This window comes from Trachurus japonicus, chromosome 22 (genome assembly GCF_045865225.1).
Source record: "Trachurus japonicus isolate A0001 chromosome 22, Traja_1.0".
In the NCBI taxonomy this organism is placed as follows: domain Eukaryota; kingdom Metazoa; phylum Chordata; class Actinopteri; order Carangiformes; family Carangidae; genus Trachurus; species Trachurus japonicus.
The window spans coordinates 15,816,653-15,830,511 of NC_140928.1; the positions used below are offsets into that span (position 1 = coordinate 15,816,653).

Sequence of the window (13,859 nt, forward strand, 5' to 3'; positions counted from 1 at the left end):
AAAAATGCAAATTTTTAAACTTTGATGATTATATGATAAAACAAAATAAAGGATAGATCATTTATTCAAAAGCATTATTTATGATGCAGTAGCCTACATTTTTACAACTGTCACCTTATTGTGCTCATGTACACCAGTTTTTATTCCAACTTTCTTGAAACATGCTGCTAATTAGCATTCAAACTAAGACTAAAAACATTACAGATATTTACTTAACGCCCAGTTTCTAGGGTTTTTGTTGTATTTTGTTTATCTAACTCCACTGATTTACTGTAACTAACTGAAATCGCCACTACTTCCAGGATATAGGCTACTAGTTGTTTTTTACGAGGAGTCCTCGAAAGCAACACGAGCTCACGCCTTCCATGATCCTGATTGGCTCCCAATTACCAGCCGGTGCTTCCCATTGGCTGCTCCGCGTCCATTGAATCCCCTCCTCTACCTTTGTCAATTTCTTGCGCTCCCGTTGAAACGTCTGCTGCCTGCTTGTTGTTTCCCCGGGCTCAGAGGAAGAAGTAGTTACCCGCTCCGCTGCTCTGTCAGTAGGTAGGCAGGCTACGGGATAAAGGAAAAACCGAGAGAGAGAGACACCGGAGGGAAGCTCTACTTTCTTCCGTGACCCCGAGCGGACGACCCCCGTGCTACCGGATGGACAGGGAGTAAAGTGAGGGATAATAAAGGGCGGGAGGGATATAACCTATCCATCACCTTGTAAAAACGCAGCGCGGTGAAGAGCAGGGCAACGCTGCTGCAACTCCTCCTCGAAACAGCGTGCACAACAGAGGACACTCAGCAGTGTTGGGAGCAAAACACAGGGAATGACATAAGGAAAACAACACCCAGACATGGTTAACTACCCGCGGGGACCTTCTGAGACATTCACCCGACTACTACTACAGCTGTGAACTTTTCTGTCTGAGGTGGTGGTGGTGGTGGTGGTTGGTGGAGGAGGAGGGGGATTTAGAAAAGTGTTTCTTTCTTCTGATCAGCAAAGGGATTAATTATGCCGGACCAAATCACAGTTTCAGAGTTTGTGGCAGAGACAAATGAGGACTACAAATCGCCGACTGCCTCAAACTTCACCACAAGGATGTCCCACTGTAGGAACACAGTGACCGCTCTGGAGGAGGTGAGTAGCTCTGTGGGATTGTCCTTAACCATGAGTTTACGAGGCAAACATCCACCAAGGATATTTTATTTATCCCCAAACACACTTGATAATATTCTTAATCTTTATATAAAATCATCTAGATTGGAGTAGATACATTAAGAATATGCATCTTACTCCCAGATATGTTAAATCTTTGTCTATGCCACAGATCTATTCAATTTGATCATAAACTACTCCACCACTACCCTTTTATTCCATCCCTTGTGTCTCCATGTTAACCTCTGTAAACAATTGTTCATCAGTGTGTGTGTGTGAATTGGATCTTTCCCCTCACAATGAGTCAGGCAGCAAATAACTCATAATCAAATCAAAGTGCTTTACAAGGGCTGAGTAGTACACAACCATTGATTTGGATAAGGAGAAACCTTCAAAATAAAAACCTTTATTAAAGATGGGGAAATGGCACAGAGGAAGGATCCCTCTCTAGGATGTTAGACATGCCATAGAGGTCAGTGGACAAAAGCAAGAGTAAAGAGATAAATGGAGTCCAAACATACGATAATCGTCATCTACACATACACTATTTCCCCAGAGAAGTAATTTCAAGTATTTTGGCTCAATAATTATTCCCACAGTTGAAGGAGGGGGAGAAAAAAACATGCATCTGCCCCAGTTTCCAGCTGTATTGCACTATACTGTAGCTGTGGACAGAGTGCACTTTGTATTCCTCCTTTAACTTGCAGGTCATCAGGAGGAAGGACACTTCCGCTTTGTTCCCTGACAGTCCTCCGCTGCCCACCCCCGCCCCCCCTTGTTATAGTTTCCCTACTTTGTGTGCTGTATGGCAGCGCCTCGCCCTGCCTCAAGGTAAAAATAGATTTTCCCACATGAGCAGCTCGGTGTGTGTGTTAGTGTGCCTCCTCTGCTTCCTTAAATTAGGGTACACTTGTGAATGTCGGTGGGGTGACGTGTGAGGAAGTGGATCATTTCCCCCCCAGCCTGTTTTTTTTTTTTTTGTCAATCAGGAAAAAGTTTTTAATTGTAAACACAGGTATTTAAATGCTCGATATGTGCCAGAGCTGAGATAAGTCGTTGGCGTCCAATGTCAGTTTTACTCAGCTAATCCATATCTGGCCTCGGCCTCAACTTCACTTTAAGCTCCCTGATTCTCCGTACCTGGGTGAGGGTTGTGTCTTTATTTTTAACCTGTGTTTGTGAAGGACTGAGCCAGGCAGCCAGACATACACCTGCTCAGGCTGGCAGGTGCTTCACTCGGGGCGTCAGACACTTTTGCTACACACCGTTTCATTCAGACCTCTGCTACTACCTGTTCTGAGATAGAGAGTCTAGACTAATCTGCCGTTGGCTGGGTGTGTGTGTGTGTGTGTTTGTGTGTGGGGGGATTGATCTCAGCACTGCTCACAGTGGAATGTGCTGTTTCTGTACAAGTAAGCAAATAAGTGTGTGTGGATTTGACTCCTTTTTTTTTTGTTAAAATAGTAGCCCAGCAGTAATTGCCGGCTTGTGAGGCTGAATTGTTGGGTTGAGGATCCAATTCAGCAGCTTTGTTTTCAGTGTTGAAGCTGCTGAATGGTCGCTGCAGGGACGTGGAGTGGCGTGTTGTTGTTTCACATTGACCTCCCCACGCTCAGGCTCAGGGAACACAAGCCCTTATTGTTTGGACAACAAGACCTCGCTCACTTTGGTCTGTTTGACCAATTAAACAGAGCAGAGGACGGAGGGAACACTTCCACTTATTGTCTGCCAGCCTGCCTGAAACCTCCCAACACACTCACGCAAACAAAAACACATTTACATATGTGCATTTGCAGGCAGCGGGGATCTGTTTAAAGTTTAAAAACCCTCTCTCCTCCAGTGTTATGCTCACACACCAGCGTACCGTTTATTCATGAAGGCTGAACGAAAAATAAAAATATCAGACTCTGCTGTTTTCAGCATTGTGCCGACTTTCAAACATTGTGCTGATTCTGGTTTTCTGTTGGGTAGCAGTTTGTTAAATAAGCGCTCACTTCTTCGTTTTCACCCTTGAACTGACAGCTGAGGGCGGGCTGATTGGAGCGAACACGCTGTTCTGTATTTGCTACAGCGGGCTGGTGTATCATTTCAGCCCACTGTGTTTTGCGAATTGACACCTCCGAGTTTTGATAATGGGCTGTCTGTTTAGTTGCTGACTTTAGGATCTTTTTTTGCTCCCAGTCTCCGGTTGTGTGCATAAATATTTTAGTTATGAGAAGAATCCAAGGTTTGAATATACATTGATGTTTGCCTGAAAATATATTTCATAGTTATACGCCTTATTTTTGAAAGTGCTAGCAGAACGTGTGATTGTTCTTCTAGCAAACTGTAGCCTACTCCCTAAATCCCTAATACATCTGTGTGGGTCCAACTTGTTGACAAGGTTGACTCATTAGTTTAGTAGTAGAGTGTTCATTAAATGCGGAAATCTGCTGTTCCAGATGTTTAAGGGGTTTAGGCGCTGCTTGCTGTTCTGCTCCTTAATCCTGTTACCATTGAGACCAGAGCAACAACCTCATGAGAGTCATGTTTTGAGGATGTTTGTTAACCATTTCTATACCTGAACACCAGGTTTTATATTAAACAAAAACCACCATCAATGAAATGCAACAAAATACAAGTGATGGTACAGCTACATTATGATAATAATACTATATATATATATATAATAATTAATTTTATGCAGGTAATATTTCCTGTCACTTTCCATCTTTATGTTGTATTGTGTTGCGACAGTCAATCCTGGACTTGTGAAGTTAAAGTATGCAGCTTGAAGCTTCTGTTAGGCCTAATTATTAATAACTAAGTGAACAGTTCTGATCTATCCATCAAGCCCTATGTTGATTGTTTGTTTTAGCCATGAGTCTCCCTCTTCTGTTTATCAGACCACTTAACCCTTTAATAAATGACATTTAATCACCTGAATTTCCAGTTTGAGCTGTTTTAAATAGCTGGCACACTTACAGTCTCACCCACTGACCTTAGGGTCTGGTTGTTTATAGGAAGCCCTTAAACACATTAACAGAAGTGGGGGGTGGGGGGGGGGTCAGGCACTTTGACAGAGGTTTTACGTAGAAAGGGCGCGCAATGCTGTGTAATTATTTCTTTCTAAACTTAATTGCGTTTGACATAATCTTAATTAGGCTAGTAGTTTTAAACTGCTGGCTATTAAGAAGCCATCTAGAGAGATTCGGGGCATGTGTGTGCATGTCTTATGTGTGTGCTGGTAAAACCACAGTAATAAAAACCTGTTTATCCAGTAAGAGGATGTTAGGCTTTGGGTCCTGACCCCCCCCCCCCCTCCACTCCCCCACCCCTTGTGCTCTGTAAAACATGGCTTTCTTCCTCCACACTTGTGTTGACTTTGCTTTGGCAGGAGTAGAGTCAATACTTTAGGCAAAAAAAAACAAAACGTATTAGGTTTCTCTCCAGTTTCATTCACAGTGATCTGAGTGGCAGTTTCTGGTGTGAAGTTAAGTTTATTTTATTCACCATTGTTGTTGTATTCAGAGCTTCATAAATGGAGATCGCTTCTAAAACTTAAAATGCAAAAGGCTTGTAGAAGCTTATGAGTTTTTTTGTTGGGAGTACTTTATTAGTTTATAGGTGTGCCATTGAACTTGTGAGAGCTCAGTGCAGAATACTCCAGATTTGAAGAGGTACCATTCATTTTTGTGGTTGGTTGCTTAACAACAGTGTTTTCATGAGGTAAGCCACTTTAACACAAGGCCAACTGTGTTCTCAACTTTCTGTGTGAAAACCGTCACCTCGGAGGCTTCGCAAGTCCCACTGGAAGGAGGCATTAGGCCCCCGAGGGCAGAGCCGACCTCCGAGCACTGATCCTGGTGAAAATGCCTCTGGACTTTTATCTCATCTAAGAAAACGCACAAGGACGTCTGCAGGATGTCTGTCTGAGGCCAGGAGCTGGCACGCTCTGTGGTTCGTCTATTTTCTGCATCTGTTACTGTTGTTATGCCCCAGTTACTGAATCCTGCCAGACCAGAGAGAAACTCTAAAAATGATGCAATCGATAACTTCGTCTCTCAGAGCAAGTCTCAAGTGCATCCACTTCTAGCTCAGGTATGAGGACGGGCCTAGTTGTGGAAAATTACAGTGTTGCCCTTCCAGCTCAATGCTTGTGGCAGTTGTGGTATATGGTAATGGTATATTAATTCTCTGCCAGAGTGGGCCAATCATTGTGATCAGTTTGTGCTACATCAACAGCCCTTTCAAAGTGGCAACTAACTGAACACAATGGGTATGAAAACAGATCTGAGTCATGCACCAGACTGCAGGAGACTGCTGAGTATTAGGGCTTGTGGCTGCAAAACAACCATCGCAACTTGACATTCAATACAAGCTTTTGCGTCGTCAGCAGTGTAACCCTTTGATCAGCCTGTCAGCTGCACAGACAGAGACACAGACACAATGTGTTTCATGATATTACAGCTGCTTTGTGATTTAAAGTTGTTTGACAGGTAGAGGGCTTGCTTGCAACGCAGCCTGAACACTGTTCCTTATTCTTGCATAAATACCAGTTTCCTGAAGTTGTTTTAAGTTCTGCCCTTGATGTCCCCACCAAGCCTGTCCCTCTCACTCAGCGCTGCATAGCATTCATCACCTAGTGAATCCCTAGAGGCTTCAGTGCAAAAACACAAATTCACACTGAGCACCTAAGGACAAGGTCAGGGATGTCTATAGTTTAACATCGCATGAATAAGAAACTATAGTACACACAGGCAGGAAAAAATAAAGATTTGTAGTAACTTTATTCTTCTAACCAAAAATACTAACATAAGCAATCCCAGGGAGTTGTTAAATCTGTTTCTGTCAACGACACAACTGTACAGTTTTGAGCTGGTCAGTGCTGAATTGCTCAGGAAAATAGTGAAACAAAACTGAAGAGTTTCACTTGAGCTCTTGACCCAATTCCTATCTCTTTTTTTTCAGATCCCTACAATTATTAATGACCCTCTACTGGGTGTTTTTCCCTACATCATTTAAGATGCACTCGTTAAGCCTCTTTCGAAAAAGCAATCTAGATTCATTTCTACCCTGTAACTGCAGACCAGTCTCCAATCATCTGTGTTAAATGGAATTTTAGAGAAGCCACTATAATTGTGTTTATATACTATGTGATATGAGGACAAATCAATATGCCAATAAATTCTCATCCGACCATCACTTAATTCTTTGAAAAGGTTGAAGGATTACTTTGGACTGTGCCGGAGAGTTCAACACAGAGCAGTTAGTCTAAAGTCCAAATGAGTATAAGTTCTCCAAAAACTTGTGGTATTTCCCAGGGGTGGATTTAAGGGCCACATCTTTTTCATCACTGTATGTAACCCCTTGGTGATGACCTGGCATGGACTTTATGGACATAAACATTTTCATAATCATGCTGATGATACTCAGCTTTATATAGCTGTGTCCACTCCTGATGACTGAAAACCAACTCACACTCCTTTATAAATGTATTCTAGAGATTAGTGCCTAAATGTCACAGAAGATTTTCAAGATCAAAAATTAAAAACCTAAATTCTCCAGAACCCAAACCAATAAGAAACCCCTGGACTTTAAGGTTGGGTCGGATTTGTCACCAAATCTGCTGTTTGTCATCTCTATGATTAAAGGCTAAATTATTAACAATTATTAACAATTAACAATTTCTCACAGTGACACAGAGCGATGCACTGTTTTATACCTGGCAGATACTCTCACAAACAACTGCAAATCGGTTTCCATTGATTCTGAGCTTTTCTGTCAAAGAAAACACATGACACTGTTTTTTAATTCCACTGGCTGTCTGTCAATTTCTGTATTGATTTTGTTTAGATTTTTTGTAAGTTATTTTGTGGTCTTGCACCAGCCTACTTTTCTGACAGGCTTCCATTGTATAAACCAGCATGACCTCTCAGGTCCTCTGGCCTTTCTTTTAGTTGTTCTTAAGTACAGGACAAATATTATTGCTACCATTTAAAGGTTTATGTTTTTATGCTTCATTTCAAGTTTTGGGGTTTTCGTCCATCCGACCGTCCCATCCCCATGCACACAATATCTCGGGGCCTTGATGGAACCTCTCCAAACTTGGCACAAACATTCACTGTACTTCAAGGATGGACTGATAAGGTTTTGGTAATCATGTTATCTCTGTAATGCCTTGAAGGAACTTCAAATTTGAAACAAATGTCCTCTTAAACACAAGGGTGACCTGATTAGATTTTATCAGTCAATGGTCATTGTGACCTCACAAGATGTGGTTGTTGTAACTTGTTTTAGTTTTAGTTAGATAGGTTGTGTGTGCATCCCAGACTGTTTGTTCTTTTGCAGTGGATAGATCTTATTTTTGGCTTCCTGTCCAGAAATTTTAATTGCATGTTTTTTATGTTTATTATCTGAAGTAGTTTAATTATTGTGAAAGCTCAGCTGTCTGCACAAAAATCTATTGACAAGCCTGTATCTGTATCCCAGGAGAAAAAGTGGAGCTTCTGCATGGTCTATACCCTCCATTACAGAAACTCACCCAGCCAGGCAGCCTCTCCCTCCCATATTCCTTTGTCCAGTTTGTTCATTTTTTGCACATGAATAATGGTTATTTATAGCCAACTCAGCTTTTCATGGGCCATTATTAATGTTGATGGGGGTTGGGGGTGCCTGAGCCCAGAAGGCTAGCATCATTAGTCTTCCATCTGGCTATTATTTAATCCAACAGTGGTCTGTGACACTGGTATGCCAGCTATGCACTGGTAAGGCATGTTGCCTAGCTGCTCGATTTTGTTCAGAGATTATTTAGGGGGGTACCTGTGGGAATGGTGATGGTATCCGCTACATGCCCAGGTCGCTGCTGGCACTGGTTGTGCAGGCTCTACCAGCTTCCTGTCTGTTCTCACAGACTGTGTCTAGCTTTGGTGTGAGACAGGGTAATATGGATTGTGTACGTAAGTAGATTCTTAGTGAACCCAAGTGTTAAAAAGCAGTTGATGGCTGCCTGCTGTGAGGGGGCTTTAGTCTCTCATCCCCTATAGCACCTCTACACTTAATCTCAGACCACTTGTTGTTTGGGGGCGTGTTTAATTTTGACATGAACTCTTATCTTGTTGTAACATAGGATCATATCTTTTTCAATTTCCATTTTCCTGGTGGCTACACTGCTGTGCATAACCAGTTGTTGTAGAACAAAACACATGTCCCTCTCTACTGCTGCTTTGTGTTTTAACGTCTCATTTAAAGCACAGTGATTTATGGCTGATGTGTTAACATCTGAAGACAAGTGTGCTCTCGTAACTCTTCTCCCGAGTGTCAGTCTGCCAGCTTGTTTTAACGCTGGAGTTGTTCCCGGGCCAAATCAGGGAAGGCCTGGCTGTTTGCGCCTCTCCCACCCCCTCAACCGAGGCCCGGCTCATCTGTGGCCTGGCTGGGAACAACAGCTGCCTCTCGTGGAACAGGTGGCCTGGAGGAAAGTTTTAACAAAGCTTCAGACAGTGGGATTATCGATGCAGGCTCAATCCACATCTAATAGCTTTAGAGGTCTCACACACACATGGCCTAAATGTGCGGCCTGGCCCAAGTGAGCAGCCCGAGCCCCTAGCCACTCTGGCCAGTCTTCAGTATGCCACCTAAGAAGCTTAATGCTTCCTATAATTGAAATGGGAATTTCTGGCAGGATGACTAAGGACCTGTTTCCTCCCTTCACCCTCACTCTACATCTGCTGTCCCCACTGTCCCTTGACTTCGCCTTTTTACTATAGTTAATGCACCAGAGTAGGCCAAGTATCTTGAAGCAAAGCCAACGACAGTCATTCCTCCAAATCCTCAATGAAATCACTTTGATTTTATGCAAGGGGTCGTTGATGAGTTTCTTTTTTTAACTGTTCCAGATCCATTCGCTTTGGAGTGGCACAAGCACTTTAAACACATTTATTTTGTGTTCTTGTTTGACATAGGGAGCCATAGCACTTGCTTTTCATTCATACTGATGATGCTAATTGTAAGAGCTGAGCTAATATAGGATTCAGTTGTATATTAAATGTTAAGATTGGTAAAAGCAAATTTCCCCGTTTTATCTATTTTTTTGTGTGCCACCACTACCTCAATTGTTCCCATGGGATCTCTGTTCCAAATGAGAGGTGCCTCCAGGGCCTGATAATGCTGTGTTTGTATTATCATTGAGAAACAGGCGCTGACCAGGTCCTCATTAGGATGCACAGACCCTCCCAATGGATCTACCCAGGGCGAAGGTCACGGTCCTGTTCCAGTCGATTCAAAGCCATGGTCTCTCTTATCCTCCACTGGGCTTTAACTGTTAGGATGTGATATGATTTCACTCACTTAAATGCACCATCCATCCTCGTGCATGTATTGGGACGTGGTAGTGAATTGATCACCGGTAGATGCAGTCTGTCGGCCATTGTCAGGCCTGCATGGTGAGTCTGTTTGACTTTGAAGAGTGTGAACATCATGAGGACTCTGTCCAGCAGGAGGATTGAGGTGAAAGGGGACTGGCTGCTCTTGGTCCTACAGGGGTTAGGGGGTTGGAAACCAGGGGCACTCGTGGTAAATGGGACCTTAAAGCTCATCTCATCCATCAGAGTGTCCTGGCCCAGATTGCCCGAGACGGCTCCTGTCGACGGCTTTTGTTCCCCGACAGGCCCTGCCTCTTCATTAATGAACTCCACCATTGATTTGTAGTCCCGGCCGCTCGGCTTCGCTTGGGGCCAGGGTGGGGTGGAAGGGGTGAATCCTCACAGTTGTGTTGTCCTGCTGTCACTTTCACTCAGAGAACAGACCCGGACCTCTTCTCTATTTGGGGAATGTTTTAACACAAACTCCTTGGAGGCTCTCCAGGCAGTTTTAGTCTGATTGCTTTGAACTCAGCTGGGACCAACAATAGAAAAAAAAAAAAAAGATCAGTCGTATGATGTTGGGAATTAAACAAGACGACTCCAGGAATTGAGCTTATTAGCATCTGAATGTATCCTGCTTTTTTTTAATGATCTATTTGGTATTCCCAAATTGCTCGATAGTCCCAAAACTCCTATTGCACAATAGGCAGCGGCACTAAAAGCAGTGATGCCCCCTCTAATTTTCTTAATGCAGCCACACACCCTGCAGATTGTCTCGGTTTTGCAGAGGGGCTGAGTTTATTTCAACTAAAAAGCCTTTTCATGTCATAAGTTCCCAGCAAAGTTCCCCCAAAATGACTTGTTTTTAATGAGGGTCTTCTTTTGCAACTGAAGTGCTCTCAACAGCCCACAGCCTTGGTCTCTGTAGCCTTTTGCTGCAGTGTTTTCCAGGAGAAAGCGGGTCATTTTCCTTCTGTCTCATCCAGACATCATCATACTGCTTTTTAGAGTTTTGTTGTAACTGCTGGGCACTTTGCCTCTGGCACTACAGCTTTGACACCCTCAGCCTGACACACGCCTCTATGAGGAAAGAACCATAGAGAGACTCCAAGGTGAAGTCAGAGGAGATTTTCCCCTTAAACTGGGCACATTTGGTCCTAATTTCCCAGCCCCTCCTTCTAACTTGTTTTTTATCAGCCTCCTGCTATTTTACAGACTTCATTAAATACTCCCCTCTTAGTCGGGGGGGACCATTTTAATAGATTTTTAAACCTGGCGCCATTTGGTATCCTTTGAAAATTGTATCCATCATGTTTTAGGGCTTTAGATTGAAGTCTGTTTTGTTTGCAGAGACCCCTCACTTATCATTTCTTTTAAAAGTTTTCTTCAAAGGATGGGTGAATTAAAAAAAAGGCCACTCTTCAGATCTAAACAACTACTAACTGCAGAGAATTTTAAAGTTAAGATTGAAAATGTACCATGAGGCGATGCAGTCGTCTGGGAAACCCTAACGGAAACAAAGGTTCTCCCCAGGTCTGTCACATTGTAAAATGTAAACCGTCCTGAAAAACACCTCGGCAGTTAACATGAAAGTGTGTTTTCTTTGACACTTAAATTACTGCAGTTGATGTTGTCATCCCTGTGTGATTTCTGGCAGCTGGCGGTCGAGGCACTGGTCCAACAGTGATCTTTGTAGCGCTCAGTGAGGAGCCGTAAAACACACCAAGTGTCCTGGTGCTAAAATACCAGAGTGCTTGAAGGTAGATGAGATGTTTGAAAGACCTGTTTAGAAACTGAATTTAAATGTCCCTATGAGCTGTTAAACTCAGAGTTCAGTTTTTATTCCTATTGCAGCTTTCTCAGTACACACCAGCTTTGTCGCCACAGTGCGTGTGCGTTAATGAGCTTGTGTCAGACGGTCCTATGACACAGTAAAAAACACACTCCCTCATTCCCTCTCTCTGTGTCCCACACTTCCCGTGAACTTGCAGCCTGGAGTTTTCCACAGCGCCCCAGGGCCGGCTGACTACACACATCTCAGCTGTGTGGGAGCACAGAGACACCCTGCAACCATGGCCTGTTAGTGGTCGCCTGAATGGAACTGACTTTTTATACAAATATTGACTTTACTCACTCAGCATGGAGAGAAGTTGTGAATGAAACACTTGAAAAGATCATTTCAGTTTGACTTTTTTTTAATAGTGGATTTGTAGTTTTGGAGATATTGGGTGGATTCAAAAACGATGACTGCAGATAAGAGACGACTCTGAAATGTAACAGAAAAAGTTTGTGTTACAGTGAACAGCTTGACTTCAGCACAACTTCCTCTGGGACCTGCCCTCTCTTTAATGCCCACAGGGCTGAACTGTACTGTATATTTGACATGTGTTTTGAATGAGTCACAGTGGATGTTAAAGTGGAGTGAGTGCCCCACTTGTATTTTTACCATGACTTTGCCACATGCAGAGCTGTAGACAGCAGCTCTGTATCTGGCTGGCCGGCCATTCATCAGACCAGGCGGCTGCTTTGACGCCACACCTGCAGAAAAGCTGATGTGTCTCATTCCGCAATGTGGCGGACGAGACCGCCTACTAATGATGTGATGTTTTATTTATTTTGCTACGGGGGAAAACTTGCCACAGATTGCTTACAGGTGACCTAAAATAACTGCGGTCAGCCATGTAGGAGAGCAGAAAAATGGTCCAGTACATCAATATTTCACACCAGTGTGTCGTCACAGCATTGTATACTGGTTTATTACAGTATGTGTTCCCTCCTGGTAACACCTCAAACCTCTGACCTTGTGCTGCTGTGCCCACATCCACACTGCTGCGTTTTCATTTTAAAACCCATTTCTGTTTCTGTGCTGTTCTGGTATTCTCAACCACTGAAAACTGTGACTTTTAAAATCACTGCTGGCCTTGCCTTAGTTTGAAAACTCAGGTAATGTATTGTTGTAGCCTGGTTGGGCAAAGAAATGACCTTTGTAAATGACGGCATAGACACCCGCGGTGCCTTCACGATTGGGGTTGTCAGCCTGGACTACCAGTGGCAAAAGCAACATGAATAACAAATTACGAGCGTTACTAACCTTGTTGCGTTTGCTAGCAGCTGTTGTGTACTTAAATAATGAGTTTTAACACTGCAGCTGTCTTTGCTGTTCCTTGGGCATAATACTTTTACAACTAACGTTTTGCGGAGACAATCTGCTTCCTGTTTACACCAAAGTAGTGTTTAGTTATCATGACCGCTCAGGTATGTTGTCAGGTGTGTTAGCCTAGACGGAGATGATTTTTATATGGAAACATTGTTTTGAAATCAAAATGTCTTAGTATGGACTAATGGTACATAATCCATTATGACTTGACAGTTGGATTTTCCAAGTTTCCAGTCAGTTACGAAAACTCGGGGGAACTTCAGTAACCCCAAGCTTGATATTCAGTAGTGAATAAAAGCTGTACATTACTACATTTACACTTACAGTAGTCTTGTTTTTTGTGTTATTGAATCTGCCCTGATGACAGTATTGTGCAGCTTCTACTTGTAGACATGTTATCATGTTGTTTTCATGCGCAAATTATCATGTAGTGTGAGGATATCGGCTGGGATAAGCTAACAAAGCTAACAACAACAATATCTTATAAAGCGGCTGCTTTTCTGACTTATGACGTCATTCATGCCCTAAATCCTGTTTTCCAAGGTAGATAACTGGCAGTAGATAGCTGGTAGAAGGACAGCCACAGTGATGGACTGTGCCTTTAAAACCACAGTGGTTTTAAAGGAACTGGCCTCTAATGGCGGGAAGGTGTTGGCGGGTGGGTTTCACTGGCTGCTTGGCGATCCCACAAACACGTCTGAAGCATACTGACACCTTTACAGCCAAGCCAGTGTGGAGAGAAAACCGAAGCCCCCGACTCCTCATCATGTCATGATGTATTGCTGGTGTTCATGCTGTTATTTTACTCGCATGTCGTTTGGCTTGTTGTGAAAATATCACAGCTCATCTGGAATATTTTTGGAGCGACGGTCCGTGTCTGAGGGACAGACGCTGTGAATGTGCCGCCGTCGGTGGCAGCGTCTGATCCCAACGTTGATCAAAGGGGAAGATTGATCACATCTGTCTCGCCGAGAGCTCCGGTTTCACATTTTGCTGCCTCTCCAAACAGTGTGGGCTGACCGCAGCACAGTGGTGAAATAAATGTGATTAACATGATGTCGAGCCTGTCCCAAGATTTTCACATCAAAACCAGAGCCGTTTATTTATGAAGTGTGCGTGTGTGTAAGTTACACTGGAGCAGGTCCTCTTAAAACGCTCTTCAGAAGTTTCCTCAGTGGAGTAAAGTTTGTTTGTTTTCATCTGGTAACATCTG

The 13,859-nt window shown here is 43.3% G+C and overlaps 1 protein-coding gene across 1 annotated transcript in view; it reads left to right on the top strand.

Moving 5' to 3' along the window:
- The first annotated feature begins 488 nt into the window (after positions 1–488).
- The window catches only part of asap2a (ArfGAP with SH3 domain, ankyrin repeat and PH domain 2a), a 57,773-nt gene continuing 44,402 nt past the window's right edge, over positions 489–13,859 (top strand). The window contains exon 1 of the mRNA XM_085766894.1: positions 489–1,129. Coding sequence (XP_085623020.1) covers positions 1,004–1,129 — 126 coding nt within the window. The 5' untranslated portion in view covers positions 489–1,003. The remainder of the gene's footprint in view (positions 1,130–13,859) is intronic.